A 17,064-nucleotide genomic window follows, 5' to 3' on the forward strand; every position below is an offset into this window, starting at 1 on the left:
CGTTTCATATCTAAAAAAATGAAAGGCTTATATATGGCGACACGAAGATACGAGCGTACAAATGCAGGTCAAGCACATGATCATTGACAGATGACCTCTGTACAGTAAACTCTTACTATATTTACCATCGAAGTAATGTAATTTTTAGTACCATCTGCCTAACAACTGAGTTCACCATTTCACCTTACCCGTTCCTTGCTATAACCAGTCTTAATCCCGCGACTGGGCCGGCGAGGTAGCCAAGCGATTTAAACGTTCGCTCGTCACGCCGAAGACAGGTTTCGAGACGATTTACGTTGTGGACAAGAATTATATCACCTCCCTCTTGCACGTGAGAGAAATACATCCTTCGTGGCACCATGTTCGCTTCTCCAAGCAGTTCTGATTCAGTTTCAAGGTAGGCTAACAATTGGAAATAGACCAGTTGTTTGCTGTAAGTAAGAAACAGACAAATTAGCTATTATCTAAACTATTTTACTTCAATCCGTTCAAACATTTCTTCCCGTCCTTTTCTTACCACGTTTCAATAATAGAAATAGAGAAAGTCAGTCCGCCTTACTCTATTTCTATGGTTTCATATTAAATTACTCAAGGTGGTTGAGATTAGGGAAATCCCCTGATCTATATTTAGAAACAGATTTCCAAAACGTAATTTCCGGCACCAGGAAAAATGGCGGCGGCTGCCGACGAACAGGTCAGTGTAGGATAGGTCTTTGGTTCTGTTTCCATTTGCTTCCAGTGTTTCTACATTCTCTTTATTTGTAAAGGTATTCAGATACAATCAGATCAGTATTTTGGGCGGTAGTCCGCCTGTGTTTCATGTAATCGACGTTTGTTGGTTAATACTGGTGTGGGTCCATTACTAGATCCGCGTCGCCCAGTGAACCGCTATTCAACTCATACCATTACTCATCGTCTTGTACTGTCAAAATCAATAGAATCTTATATCGACATTTATTACGTTGGGTTGTGACATTGACTAAAATGATATACTTCCTAAGCTGATCTTCCACATCAATATATCATATATGCAACTTGCAAGCAGATGTTTACAGTGAGTTTTCTTACAGATACTATGAGATAGAATATATGTAGATACAGTACTCCGTTTGGCCTAAATGATTCATGAACAAAATCAGATGCGGTTGTTTGTAAGTTATGTAACTTCAAATGTAAAGTCTTCATTATTAGTGATCGATAAGGGATCATGAAATACCCATGATTAGATAGATAGATAGATAGATAGATAGATAGATAGATAGATAGATAGATAGATAGATAGATAGATAGATAGATAGATAGATGAGTCTGCATAATCAGTACTACAAGCGCACATGGGTATCGCATGCCATATTACCCTACCCAGATACCTGTTACGATAGTTCTTGACAACAAATGTGTAACAGATGGCTATTTATTCTTCAGTACAGGGGCTAAAATTTCAAGTTTTTCAATATCTTAACCATGTATTATATTCCAAAGAAGTGACTGTAATTATGTCAAAATCTTTAAAGATGATATGTCCTTTTGCTCATGAACAAAATAACATTATCAATTATATTGTTTAATCCGTGATAACAGGTCTGGGTATTGAGACGGGTGCCTGCATCTAACTCATTACCCACTCATCCCACATATCCATGTTACCCATTCCACCCCTACATAATACATTACATTGATTTATAATTCCTTAATCACATTACATACAATAAATTGCAAGTTACATGGAGGAAGACCATGTGAAACAAAATTATTCAACAACCAGTTTGTGCACATTCTCTAGTATTTCTTGGAAGCAGCATAATCTTTACATCACAAGTTTATATCTGCAGTGTGTCATTGGTGCTTTCTAATATTCAAAAACAAATCAATCTGAATTATGATTTACCTACAAAAAATTATGAAGTTATGAAATGGAAGCACTATGCAAATATTGCACCCATGTTATCAAGAGACGTATCATACGACAAATGTAGCACATTATTACACATCCAGTGGTTACATAACATCCTTTCCCTGGCGATACTGACCCTGCAGTCAAATCAAAGCCTAACAATCACATCAGCTGATAGATCTTGTGTCTCACCCATGTCTCCTTCGTTTTGCATGCAAAGCCGCCAAAGTATGATGCTCTTTTTGGTGAGAATGAGGATGCAGCAATGTATGAGCCGTTGACAGTCAGTCCGCCGAGCCTGCCCTCTCATCTTTCTCCCCGAGCCTATGATGTGACAGAACAACAGGCGCTGGTAGACCGTCTTGTTCACCAAACTTCAGAGAGAAACACTGATTCAGATGTTGCTGTTGTTTGTCTACCTCCACCCTATGAGCCACCAATTAGAGGTATTTGCAACCATTGATACCAACATCAAGCAAAATATGGGAGTATATGAAAATGGTTCTATTCCTAACTGAGATCATTTTGAATGTTTAATAATAAGTAATGCATCAAGTGCGGTTTTGAAAGGAAAGTCAAAGACTTTAGTGATATGGTATGTTTGTCTGCTGTTAAGTGATTTGAGTACTGTATTATTAGCTATAGACTAAGGCGGAGGAAAGCAGGACTGATCTGAATTGTATTTTGTTTGGAGACATTTGTAAACATGGACAAGTGAACTACGTTGTATATGATTCATATCAAGATGCAGCAAATTTTTGTATACTAATAAAAAAAAAAGAGAGAAAAAACTAAGACCTGCAATCAAATCTTCACTATCATTTGTAAATGCAAATGGTGATGACAAACCAAATATAAAATCAGGGGCAAGGTATATCTGGGATTTGAACCTATAAACAGTGGATACTCATGCATTTAAGGGACATAACTCTGTACAGAAAAGACAGATCATAACATTGGGCCTCATGGTATTTGCTGTAAAGCTTATGTTTTTGGGTGTGTTTTTTTTTCATTTCTTCCCTACTCTATTACATATATATAATGGTCATAATGTGAAGATGTACATACATGTATTTTCATTTCAATCAGTTGGTAAATATAAAATGCCAGCAGGTATTTTTAGTTATGCACATACATAATATAGTCATATATGTAAAGATGGAAAAGTATTTCCTTTCATTTAATGAGTAAAATATAAAATACAGTTAGGTATTTTGAGTTCAAACAGATCTGCACATACATAATATAGCCATATATATGTATGTGTTGTGAAACTGTATACCGGTAGACAATATAGTCATATATATATGTATGCATTGTAAAACTGTACGTTTTTTCATTCAGTTAATGGGTAAAATATAAAATACAGGTGGGTATTTTGCTGTATGAAAAGCATGAATATGTGGGTAAGAAGCAATTATGAAATAGTTTGTTCTGTACCTCATCCATTTTTCAGTTCCCGATTCTCCTCCATCATATGACTCACTGTTCGGTCGAGTTATTGCAGCCCATAACAACAGCAGCAGTCGAATCGACTTTCTGAAAAAATTCTATGAACTTCTGAGAGAAACATGTAAGAATGAAATCTCTACTCCTCTTGATAACCAGAGAAACTTTACTTTTAAGGAGTTCATTTCAAATTGAAGATCTCTATTTGCTTATTTCATTTTGGTATAAAGTTTGGATCATTTAGGTATACATATACTGTTGAAACTGTTGCCTCAAACAAATGGGTGAGTGATTGAGCAAATATAGCAAAATGTCACATAAGTAATTTTGCAGCTATTCACGGGGACGAGAGACATTGCAACTAAATACCTTACTTTTCTGACATGCACAAATGTTATGGATCAGTTATCTGTTTGACACGGTCTGCTTACATTTTTTCAAGTTTCATGGGAGTTAGCCAAGTTGTTAAAGCATTTACTTTTCACACAATGTCTGGGTTCAAGTCCCTGTGTGAGAAACTATCTCATGTATTATTCTTTCACAAAACACATGAGACCCTTGAAGGTTCGGGGTAGGATAAGCCTTTAGTAACCCATGCTTGCCATTAAAGGCGACTGTGCCTGTTGTAAGAGGCAACTAACAGGATCGGAGGGTCAGGCTTGCTCATTGGTTCCCAATTGCACAGATCGATGTTCATGTTGTTGATCACTGGATTGTCTTTTCCAGACTTGATTATTTTTACAAATGGCGGACATATAGGTGGAATATTGCAGAGTGCTGCATAAAACTCATCTCATTCACTCACTCACAAAACAAAGGAAGATACAAGCTTCAATGAATTCCCTACTAACGGACTAATAGCTGGTTTTCCGTCAGTGTTTTATAGACAACCTTCAGAAATGCAGTTGTTAGAAAATATTGTACATGGCAAGTTTTCTAAGATAATCAGACTGCCTCTTGTGTGTCTCAGAGTAGCATCATTCTTGTTCTAGTGGGATGTACCCTGTTCCTAGGAATCATCATGGCAGTTCCAGTGACAATGATCGTGATGGGTAAGTTGGCACCAAATTGGAGTCAGTGGTTGCATGAACTGTGTATAGTGCCTGCTGTGGGTTTCACCATGAAATAACTGGAAAAACGGTAAAAGAGGGGAGACCACCAACTCAACTGATGATTGACCTGTGTTTAGGGAGAGCATGAGTGGCCAAGTTGGATATTTAGAGTTTTTTCCCTTGACCTGAGAATCAGAAAACTACAGCTCTAACTTGTTCCACTCAAATATTTATGTTGAAATTTCAGACCATCGCCATGCTATTTGATTCACCACAGTGGCAGATATGTACAAGCTTCATCACTCTGAAACTAATAAACATAGCATAAACATAAAAGTGAAAAAATAGTTCAAACAGCCTTTAACCCCATTGTGTTCCTGGTGCGGTTTCAGGCTGCATGCATCTGTTCGACTGCCCAGCAGAGCAGTACATTCCCCTATATCTCCTAGTGGGAGGCATCGCCTTATCTGCAAAGTTCATCAAAGCCTTCCTGGAGATGTACACATGCAAGGACTGTTGCATGGTCGAGCAGGGGAGGGGCAAAAATGCACTGGAGGGCATTCTCGACTTCTTTATTGTAGGATGGTTTGTAGCAGGTAAGTAGTTTATTATTTCTAGAATCATTCACTGAAAGACTCTGACATGTAGGATGGTGTATAGCAGATAAGTAGTTTACTAGGTCTAGAATCTTTCACTGAAAGACCCTGACACGTAGGATGGTGTATAGCAGGTAAGTAGTTTACTAGGTCTAGAATCTTTCACTGAAAGACTCTGACATGTAGGATGGTGTATAGCAGGTAAGTAGTTTACTAGGTCTAGAATCTTTCACTGAAAGACCCTGACACGTAGGATGGTGTATAGCAGGTAAGTAGTTTACTAGGTCTAGAATCATTCACTGAAAGACTCTGACATGTAGGATGGTGTATAGGAGGTAAGTAGTTTATTATGTCTAGAATCATTCACTGAAAGACTCTGACACGTAGGATGGTGTATAGCAGGTAAGTAGTTTACTAGGTCTAGAATCATTCACTGAAAGACTCTGACACGTAGGATGGTGTATAGCAGGTAAGTAGTTTACTAGGTCTAGAATCTTTCACTGAAAGACTCTGACATGTAGGATGCTGTATAGCAGGTAAGTAGTTTACTAGGTCTAGAATCATTCACTGAAAGACCCTGACATGTAGGATGGTGTATAGCAGGTAAGTAGTTTACTAGGTCTAGAATCATTCACTGAAAGACCCTGACATGTAGGATGGTGTATAGCAGGTAAGTAGTTTATTATGTCTAGAATCATTCACTGAAAGACTCTGACACGTAGGATGGTGTATAGCAGGTAAGTAGTTTACTAGGTCTAGAATCATTCACTGAAAGACCCTGACATGTAGGATGGTGTATAGCAGGTAAGTAGTTTACTAGGTCTAGAATCTTTCACTGAAAGACCCTGACACGTAGGATGGTGCATAGCAGGTAAGTAGTTTACTAGGTCTAGAATCATTCACTGAAAGACTCTGACACGTAGGATGGTGTATAGCAGGTAAGTAGTTTACTAGGTCTAGAATCTTTCACTGAAAGACTCTGACATGTAGGATGCTGTATAGCAGGTAAGTAGTTTACTAGGTCTAGAATCATTCACTGAAAGACCCTGACATGTAGGATGGTGTTTAGCAGGTAAGTAGTTTATTAGGTCTAGAATCATTCACTGAAAGACTCTGACATGTAGGATGGTGTATAGCAGGTAAGTAGTTTACTAGGTCTAGAATCTTTCACTGAAAGACCCTGACACGTAGGATGGTGTATAGCAGGTAAGTAGTTTACTAGGTCTAGAATCATTCACTGAAAGACTCTGACACGTAGGATGGTGTATAGCAGGTAAGTAGTTTATTATGTCTAGAATCATTCACTGAAAGACTCTGACACGTAGGATGGTGTATAGCAGGTAAGTAGTTTACTAGGTCTAGAATCATTCACTGAAAGACCCTGACATGTAGGATGGTGTATAGCAGGTAAGTAGTTTACTAGGTCTAGAATCATTCACTGAAAGACTCTGACACGTAGGATGGTGTATAGCAGGTAAGTAGTTTACTAGGTCTAGAATCTTTCACTGAAAGACTCTGACATGTAGGATGGTGTATAGCAGGTAAGTAGTTTATTATGTCTAGAATCATTCACTGAAAGACTCTGACACGTAGGATGGTGTATAGCAGGTAAGTAGTTTACTAGGTCTAGAATCATTCACTGAAAGACCCTGACACGTAGGATGGTGTATAGCAGGTAAGTAGTTTACTAGGTCTAGAATCATTCACTGAAAGACTCTGACACGTAGGATGGTGTATAGCAGGTAAGTAGTTTACTAGGTCTAGAATCTTTCACTGAAAGACTCTGACATGTAGGATGGTGTATAGCAGGTAAGTAGTTTACTAGGTCTAGAATCTTTCACTGAAAGACCCTGACACGTAGGATGGTGTATAGCAGGTAAGTAGTTTACTAGGTCTAGAATCATTCACTGAAAGACTCTGACACGTAGGATGGTGTATAGCAGGTAAGTAGTTTACTAGGTCTAGAATCATTCACTGAAAGACTCTGACACGTAGGATGGTGTATAGCAGGTAAGTAGTTTACTAGGTCTAGAATCATTCACTGAAAGACCCTGACACGTAGGATGGTGTATAGCAGGTAAGTAGTTTACTAGGTCTAGAATCATTCACTGAAAGACCCTGACACGTAGGATGGTGTATAGCAGGTAAGTAGTTTACTAGGTCTAGAATCTTTCACTGAAAGACTCTGACATGTAGGATGCTGTATAGCAGGTAAGTAGTTTACTAGGTCTAGAATCATTCACTGAAAGACCCTGACATGTAGGATGGTGTTTAGCAGGTAAGTAGTTTATTAGGTCTAGAATCATTCACTGAAAGACTCTGACACGTAGGATGGTGTATAGCAGGTAAGTAGTTTACTAGGTCTAGAATCTTTCACTGAAAGACCCTGACACGTAGGATGGTGTATAGCAGGTAAGTAGTTTACTAGGTCTAGAATCATTCACTGAAAGACTCTGACACGTAGGATGGTGTATAGCAGGTAAGTAGTTTATTATGTCTAGAATCATTCACTGAAAGACTCTGACACGTAGGATGGTGTATAGCAGGTAAGTAGTTTACTAGGTCTAGAATCATTCACTGAAAGACCCTGACACGTAGGATGGTGTATAGCAGGTAAGTAGTTTACTAGGTCTAGAATCATTCACTGAAAGACTCTGACACGTAGGATGGTGTATAGCAGGTAAGTAGTTTACTAGGTCTAGAATCATTCACTGAAAGACTCTGACATGTAGGATGGTGTATAGCAGGTAAGTAGTTTACTAGGTCTAGAATCATTCACTGAAAGACTCTGACACGTAGGATGGTGTATAGCAGGTAAGTAGTTTACTAGGTCTAGAATCATTCACTGAAAGACCCTGACATGTAGGATGGTGTATAGCAGGTAAGTAGTTTATTATGTCTAGAATCATTCACTGAAAGACTCTGACACGTAGGATGGTGTATAGCAGGTAAGTAGTTTACTAGGTCTAGAATCATTCACTGAAAGACCCTGACATGTAGGATGGTGTATAGCAGGTAAGTAGTTTACTAGGTCTAGAATCATTCACTGAAAGACCCTGACATGTAGGATGGTGTATAGCAGGTAAGTAGTTTACTAGGTCTAGAATCATTCACTGAAAGACTCTGACACGTAGGATGGTGTATAGCAGGTAAGTAGTTTACTAGGTCTAGAATCATTCACTGAAAGACCCTGACACGTAGGATGGTGTATAGCAGGTAAGTAGTTTACTAGGTCTAGAATCATTCACTGAAAGACTCTGACACGTAGGATGGTGTATAGCAGGTAAGTAGTTTACTAGGTCTAGAATCTTTCACTGAAAGACTCTGACATGTAGGATGGTGTTTAGTAGGTAAGTAGTTTATTATGTCTAGAATCATTCACTGAAAGACTCTGACATGAAGACTCTGACATGTAGGATGGTGTATAGCAGGTAAGTAGTTTACTAGGTCTAGAATCATTCACTGAAAGACCCTGACACGTAGGATGGTGTATAGCAGGTAAGTAGTTTACTAGGTCTAGAATCATTCACTGAAAGACTCTGACACGTAGGATGGTGTATAGCAGGTAAGTAGTTTACTAGGTCTAGAATCTTTCACTGAAAGACTCTGACATGTAGGATGGTGTTTAGTAGCTAAGTAGTTTATTATGTCTAGAATCATTCACTGAAAGACTCTGACACGTAGGATGGTGTTTAGTAGCTAAGTATTTTACTAGGTCTAGAATCATTCACTGAAAGACTCTGACACGTAGGATGGTGTATAGCAGGTAAGTAGTTTACTAGGTCTAGAATCATTCACTGAAAGACTCTGACATGTAGGATGGTGTATAGCAGGTAAGTAGTTTACTAGGTCTAGAATCATTCACTGAAAGACTCTGACATGTAGGATGGTGTATAGCAGGTAAGTAGTTTACTAGGTCTAGAATCATTCACTGAAAGACTCTGACATGTAGGATGCTGTATAGCAGGTAAGTAGTTTACTAGGTCTAGAATCATTCACTGAAAGACTCTGACACGTAGGATGGTGTATAGCAGGTAAGTAGTTTACTAGGTCTAGAATCATTCACTGAAAGACTCTGACATGTAGGATGGTGTATAGCAGGTAAGTAGTTTATTATGTCTAGAATCATTCACTGAAAGACCCTGACATGTAGGATGGTGTATAACAGGTAAGTAGTTTACTAGGTCTAGAATCTTTCACTTACAGAGCCTGACACCTGTGTAAAGGATGTACTCACTAATACCTAACATGTTAAGCCATGATATGTTTTGTACACTTTTTGACTATGATGTGAATACCCATGAAGATCCCTGGAAGAATTGATCTTCAGCAGCCCATGGTTGTCATAAAAGGTGACTAATGGTATCAGGTGGTCAGTCTTGCTGACTTGGTTGACACATGCCATCGTATCCCAGTTTTGTACATAGATGGTCATGCTTTTGATAACTGGATTGTCTGGTCCAGTCTGTTTTATTTACAGAACGCTATCTTATAGCTGGAATATTGCTGAGTGTGGTGTAAAACTAATCTCACTCACCCAACTGTCTAAAAAAACAGTTTTTGTTTTTTAATTATTTTGACCATGGTCACCTCACCAACTATAATGTGATGCCCCTATTTCAAAACTCTTGACAGCCTGCTGTTTATTTTGATGAGAAAATATGTCAGCACAAATTGAAATAGGAACACATCTCTAAGTGAATAACCAGTTGTTTGTACAGGCCTAGTCTAGTTGAATAACAGTACTATTTACTGATTCCTGAAAGAGTACAAGTTTATGATGAAACAAAGTAATGAATGTTTTTTTTTTCAGGGAACATATGGATATATCAAACACAAGGCCATTTCGACAGTAGGAATCCTGAGTCCCCAAACTATTGCTCTCCTTATGTATTCTATTTTGCCTTCTGGCTCACAACATCGGTGTATATACTATTGGCTCTCCTTCTATGTTGTATATATGGCATCTCAGCCCTTGGGGGTAAGTCAACATAGGGGCAGATCCACACTCCAGAACACAACTGCCACAGGCTAATTTGCATATCATGTGACCAGAGTTTTCTCTTGTTTGTAAACAAACGCTTATTAAGAAACCAGGAGAGGTTACCTAAATGCCAGCCTTTCTGTGTGCTCTTCGTATTTGTTTTGCATCATAATACAGACACACTTCTTCAACTGTGACAGTGAAGTGGATGGTGGCTATGTGTACTCATCAAAGTGAATGTGCTGCTCACTCTCTGCTGGGCTTGAATGTCAGTACATGGAGCTGTACATGTCAACAATGGATGACTACACAAATGGAAATTGCTTTTCGTGTTTAAGAATGTTTTCTCTATGAAAACAAACTATTCTTTCACAGATATATGTTCAGATATGTGGACTCAACAAACGTGAAACTCATGCTCTTGAAATCATGGTCTCGACATAGAGTGTAGTCATAGCATGATAGTCATCTGTGACAGAAATACTATGCTGGCTGCATAGAACTATGGGTAAGACGCCTTAAATCACAGCTTAGGATTTACCCATTTCCATCCGTGTACCAGTAGATAATCATTCTCTGTTTGATGCAGGGCTCCAGATAAGGCCCAGATCAGCGTATGAAAAGACAAAAAATATAAATGCTACGGTAGGAAAACAATCAGAAAATATATCAAGATACACAAGACAGCAATGGTGTACAGTCTTAGAATCATTTCCGGGCATATTTATCTGAAAAAGTATTGTTTTGCTGTTTATTGACCTGTCAACACAAGAGTAGCAGTGTTGTGGTGCGTATATGAAACAAAACACATAATTACCTGCACGCCATTAAATTCCATTCAGGACTCTAAATGTCCTCGTAACTTTTTCCACTACTCTTATATTGACAATATGAAGCGTACATACTCTTCATGTTGGAAAATAATCTGGAGCCCACTTTATGTATATGTGTTCCAGTTTTATGACGGTATTAGTGCCACTGAGCTTCTGTAAGGTGGACATTAGGCACTTTCATTTAAATAGTGGGACAGATATCCATTTACAACAGTTATAATTAAACTTTTCATGTTATTTGGTAATTATATTATAGCTGGCATTATGATAATATCTGATGCATCACACAAGAGTATATGAGATTTGTTTTAAATTATAGAGTAGTTTTACTGAGATTCAGACACAGGTGTATCAGGTTTTAGCTGTAGGAGGAACAGTGGATATATAGTTATCTTGCAGGATGTATTTCCCTAACATGTCTAATGCTGCAGATGTTTTCAGAAATTTCAGCCATTGTGATACTTTGCCCAGTGATGAGAATCATATCATGAGGCCAAGTACTGATGTATAGTAATACATGTTTATCACATTTGTATTGCATATAGTCTCAGTGGTATGTAATAAACTGCAAAATTGTCTTTTCAGATAGTATGTTTGTTTTCTCAGGATATTGTTGGTGTAAGGGTGCATTTCCATGGTGCGACTTGTAACAACTTGTAGCATACGACTTGTAGTAACAACAAATATTGTGACAACTTTGTTATTGGTGTACTGTTTACGTCACATACAACATTGTATTTTGTGAGATTCTCACTTATGACTCGGCAACATTGATTCATTGAATGACGATGAAACATTAGGGTTAATGTGATAATATGCGGGGAGGGGGGGATTATGACAATGCTTGTTATACGATTTCAAAGCATTATGACGTTGGTGTTCTTTCACTGCAACTGTGTTTCATGCTACCAGTTGTTAGTTGTTACTACAAGTCGCACCGTGAGAACCACCTTTTGTGACTGTAGCTCACGAAATTATGTGATTCATTCCTTTTTGTAGCACTGTTTGAACTCTCCTCATGAAGTGTCGCATATTGCTTGTCGTTAATATGACCTGACCAATATGGTGATTACTTTGCAGCTTTCATTGCTCATATGTCAGTTACTTCTAAGCAGGATAATTGACAGATTTATATCATGAAAAAGCTTGAGTCTTTTATGTTTAGTTAAATCCATATAATACAAAATTCATCTGTCCCGTGTCTTTTTCTTGACAAGCATTTTCTGATGACAGTGAAATTGCTAAAATGATAGCTTTTAGTTTCTTACATGTAAGTAAGTTTGAATGTATAAACAGTAGGATTTAAGCATTTATATGAATTCCTTGTGTGTCAGTGTTACTTTTTCATGTGTTGGTCATATTTGAAAGAATCTCGTTAACCCAACATTGTATTAGAGCAGATTTATCGTCATATATTTTTGTTACTTTTTTTATCTTTAGATTTTAGCCATTTGTTCACTGGAAAGCTAATTTTTTATGTATCTATCTCATCAAAAGATGATTTTTCTGATTTTACTTGATTTTCATCAGACCCATACTATTACTACGACATGCTGACAAACCAAACAGAAATCATTGGAATATAATTACAACTTTGTAGCTGTGCCATTAGAGTTATCTGCACTTGCTGTACACTCAGTGACGTGAATGAAAAATAATGTTGTTCTTTCTTAGCAAACACATGGCTTAGGGATGTTTGGAATTTTGTCAGTCTGTAAGATTCTTTGTGATTCTGTTTTTGAGTCAAGGGTATTTGTTAGAATGAGATTTATGAGTATTATGAGATTAAACAGTGTGATAATCGCATAAAGATGGCCTCTTTTAGCCAGCATATTATTTTGTGTAATACTGCCTCATATAAACAGTTGATGATTATTCATGACAAAACTAAACACATGTATGTATTCTTTAGTGTTACAGGAAATTGGTTTTGTATGGTTATTTATGTTTTTGTATTTGTATGTTGTGATACTGAATATTGTTCCAGGTACATCCTTGATACACTTGTATTCTTCCTATCTCATGAAGCCTGAGTATATCTAAAATTGTACTTCTGACATCAAGGCTGCCTACATATCAAGCACTGACCAGTAGGCCTCCAATCAATAGGAACTGTAATCTCCGAGCATCACTTACCTTATGTTTTTTATCTACGGTTAGACTGCTGTATTCTGTGTATTCTTTCAAGTCTTTTCTGTCAAGCCATGTTTTGGCAAACCGATGCTTTCTTTTTGAAAATAATGATGCTGTTTAATGTTATTGTACATGGTTTTTGTGAGAAGTGTTTCTTTGAATGAAGTGACATAATACAAACAATCTGTTTACTTGAGAAACAGAAACTGTCAGCAGGAAACTTTGATTTTGTCATCACACGACTTACATTGAATGTATAAAATTGATGACACATGTCATTGTATCCCTTTTTGGTAGACTGATGCTCATGATATTGATCATTGGATTGTCTTCAATGCTCAGTATGTAATATGGTAGATAATTTTTTCCACTTCTTTATCAGGGGATATAAGCGATTGTTCTCCTAGCTATACATTTTTCAGTTGCCTCATTGATCTTTACATTTACCTCGTTGATCACAACCACATGTTGACAAACCAGGAAATGTAATCAGGCAGAACAGATTCAAACCCAGACTCAGAGGCTTTTGCCTTGCTAAAGGGACAGCTTGGACTCCTTTAAAGAACTGATCCAAGGTATTTAGTTGACATAAATGAGATACAGCATCTGAGTTTCTGAGGCATCTAAAAACCCCTAATATGATTATATTAAAAAATATTACTTTCATTGCAGTCTGAACTGAATTTCGTTAGTTTGAGCCACAACAGCAGATTTGTTGCTATGCCATTTCCAGTCATGTGAAGACGTGTGGCCGCTGGGGAACTTGGTTCTTTTATGGGAGCCACAGAGTACCCCACATTTACCAAAGATGTGGTGTCGCTATGGCCATTATTGCGAGGGATGACTATGCAATACTCTGAATAATAGAGGCTCTGTAGACGCTATTCTCTATCAGCACAATAAACTTCCAAATATTGCCTTAGGGTTGATTATGTTAGGACATGTATAGGTAACTAAAGTAGAATTTCTAGTTTATTATATATGCAATGTGTTATTAATGATGCAGTAATATCCGTCCAGTATACACAAATGTATGAATGGATGTAGAAAAGGAAAGCATTGCATCCCAAAGGATGCACAGTTATAGCCATTATATACTGAGAGAACACTGTCATAAAGTGGTGTTCCCTTGTTTATTTCCTTCAGTATATCACATTCTCAACAGATATTATAAAAGTCTTGTAATTACAGTAATTGTCAAATATTAGAGTTCAGTACACAACACAATTTCTTGATCTTTTCTGTAGGCTCTTGAAAATAATTATTTTGGTGTCCCTTGACCCCTAATTTTGTAGGATCAGGAATAGCTATACATTTAATTCACAAATCTGATAATGGAGGACAGTTATATAGTATCTTTCATAAAACAAACATTGCACTCAGTCAGTAATAAAGCATATGACTTTATGGATAACAACTTCTTGTTCATTGCTGAGAGTGAGGTTTCGATGTAGATTCATACACGCTATCAAGCCAAAACCTACACCAAAATGTTGCCTTATGCAATAAAAAGGAAATTTTTGTCCATAGAGATACATGCTTCATTATCAACTTCCCAACCTCTAGAATACTGATTAAATGGTTGGTTTCAGTTACTACAGGAGGCCATTGATGTTTTAGTATTATTATGAACTATATTTGTTGGTGTTTCTAGTCATTATATTTGTTTTTTATTCATAGTTTTAATGTGAGCAGTATTTATTTGCACAGAATATTATCATGAAAATTAAATTCATAGAACACATCTCCTAGTATAAAATATGTTGGAACATAAAGAATCTTCCAGGCAAGATATGCACTTACTAGTATATTACATGTATTTTATATGATTTCATTTAATGAAAAATATATTCATAAGAATGCTTTATTGTCATTCAGGCTAATAGTCAGCTCGTTGACACTTTTTGGAAATATAATCTAAACAAATTATTTGTGAAGATAGTGTTTAGGTTGACACATTTGCCTGTTCTCATAGGTAGATCCCGAGGGGGGTTGCAGGGGACACCTCAATATGGTCCTGAAATTTTGTAAAATGACCATTGAAACTCGGGGAAAATGAAGTGTGCTCCCCCTTTTCTCAACAGTGTGCACCCATCTTTTCTCAAAAATCTGTACCCACCCTTGATTCTGTTCTTTCTTTATACTAGTTGCACAATGGGATGTTCAACAATCTCCAGAGGCACAGCAGCATGGCGCCACTAAAATATATACATTTGTTTTTTAGGTATTACTTTGTTGATTTTTTTAACTCGTCTTTCTTCAGCAAAGGGAGTCAACTGTTATGTTTTTTGTTATTATCTGTTGCAAATGGACTGTGATTTATGTTTTATTGGTTTATTTCACTCATTGTTTTCTATGCTTATTGCTTTGTTTCACTCATTGTTTTCATGGGAATTTCTTATTGTTTCCTGGTTAACTCAGAGTGTCTGTAATTATCAGAGGGATCTGTACAGTGCAATATTATTGCATGTTTTTACTGTTGATGTCACAAACCAGTGTTCCTAATTATACAAAGTTTCCTTAAAGCATAATACTTATTTCTCCTTTTAGCTGTATGATAAAAAGTAAAGGTTTTGATGATTAAATAATAGCTCTCTTGTTACTGTGTCCTTTTTGTCTTTGAGAACATACCCTTGAAGATCCAGCATAACAGGCCAAACTATCCCCATGGTCAAACCTTGGCCTAGGACATATTTTCTCTTTCCTTCCCGGGATCGGTTGGTCAGACAGGCTTACTTGGTTGGCTTATGTCATCATATCCCAGTTGTGTAGATTGATGCTCATGCTGTTGATCACTGGACTCTCTGGTCCAGGCTCAGTTACTTAGACACCACCACCACACAGCTGGAATATTGCTGAGTGCTGCATTAAACAACAAACCAAACCAATCTTTTGGAACTGCCTCGGTGGTGAAGTGGATAGAGTGTGTACCTGGACTGCAGATGATCAGTTTCGATACTGTCTGTAACATACCAAAACAAAAATGGGAACATGTTTTACCATGGAGACCTACCAGTGTGGGATACAGAGGACTGATCTCAGTCCTTGTGTGAAAGATCATATTTTGGATAATTATGACAAAACCCATTAAATGATTTTGTGAACTAAAGGAAATTGAGTGGTCAGGCTGCTAACTTGGTTGACACGTGATTGGTTCTCAATCGCCCAGATCTATGCTCATGATGTTGATCACTGGATTGTCTGGTCCAGACTCGATTATTTACAAACCATGCCATGTAGCGGGAATATTGCTTAGTGTGGCATAAAACTAAACTCACTCACACTTGAGGTTAGTGAGTCAAAAATGGAGCATACAATTGTAAGAATGACAACTTCTTACATTGCAAACAGCAATGTTTCAATGTAGATTTTTACACTGCTCTCAGTGAGCGAGTTTAGTTTTATGCTGCTTGTTACGGTATTACTGCAATGTCAGGACAGGGGACACCAACAATGGGCGTCACACATTGTACCCAAATGGGAAATCGAACCGGGTTTTCTGCATGACCAGGGAATCACTAGGCTACTCCACCTTTGGTCACACACACAGCCTGGACCAGACAACCCGGCGATTGGGGTAACAAAGTTATGATAAAGCTCTTTTAAATACAGTCGGAACGCTAAACAAACCCCAGCAACCATAACAACCGGCACAATGACTTCCTCCTTTAATTTAATTATGCATATGCTGCACACAGCAATGTCCCAGCTGTATGGCTGCAGTTCGTAAATAACTGAGTCTCAACCAGACAATCCAGTGATCAAGACTGAATCAATCTATGCAGTTGTGATACGATGGCATGTGTCAACCAATTCAGCGAGCCTGACCACCGATAGCCCTGTCATGGGTTGCTGAAGACCAGTTCACCCGGATCTTCAGTGGTGGTCACGTGTATTCATCACATGAAACATAGCCAACTTTTTCCCTATATAATGTGCAGTCTTTATGCATTTGATTTCAGTGCTTCTCCATACAACACTCCATCTGCAGTTTCATCCGTGAAATTTATCAAATATGAAACATTAATATTTGTCGCAATCTACAGATTAAAGGTGGGGTAGTCTAGCGGTTTTAAAAGCGTTCGCCTGTCACACAGAAGAACTAAGTAAAATTCTCCGTGTG

General features: G+C 37.6%; 1 protein-coding gene across 2 annotated transcripts; it reads left to right on the plus strand.

Moving 5' to 3' along the window:
• Nucleotides 1-655: 655 nt before the first annotated feature.
• LOC137274362 (uncharacterized) lies at nt 656-15,539 on the plus strand. 2 transcript variants are annotated; one of them, XM_067807517.1, is made up of 6 exons: nt 656-694; nt 2,115-2,340; nt 3,351-3,467; nt 4,336-4,395; nt 4,788-4,991; nt 9,805-15,539. In XM_067807517.1, exons 1-6 carry the CDS (start codon nt 671-673, stop codon nt 9,984-9,986), a joined length of 813 nt encoding a protein of 270 aa, XP_067663618.1. In that variant the 5' UTR covers nt 656-670; the 3' UTR covers nt 9,987-15,539. The 2 variants fall into 2 exon arrangements, with proteins under 2 accessions (XP_067663618.1, XP_067663617.1); XM_067807516.1 differs by having other exon boundaries at nt 671-700; nt 9,805-10,072.
• The last annotated feature ends 1,525 nt before the right edge of the window (nt 15,540-17,064 follow it).

The sequence above is a fragment of the Haliotis asinina genome, chromosome 2 (genome assembly GCF_037392515.1).
Source record: "Haliotis asinina isolate JCU_RB_2024 chromosome 2, JCU_Hal_asi_v2, whole genome shotgun sequence".
In the NCBI taxonomy this organism is placed as follows: Eukaryota; Metazoa; Mollusca; class Gastropoda; order Lepetellida; family Haliotidae; genus Haliotis; species Haliotis asinina.

What these genes read in the sequence shown, in the direction of transcription:
- LOC137274362 (XM_067807516.1), top strand. Translation starts at nt 671, where the DNA reads ATGGCGGCGGCTGCCGACGAACAGGTCAGT. An exon ending in TGAACTTCTGAGAGAAACAT is followed by an intron (nt 3,468 to 4,335) that starts GTAAGAATGAAA and finishes TTCTTGTTCTAG; the next exon opens with TGGGATGTACCCTGTTCCTA. An exon ending in TGTAGGATGGTTTGTAGCAG is followed by an intron (nt 4,992 to 9,804) that starts GTAAGTAGTTTA and finishes TTTTTTTTTCAG; the next exon opens with GGAACATATGGATATATCAA.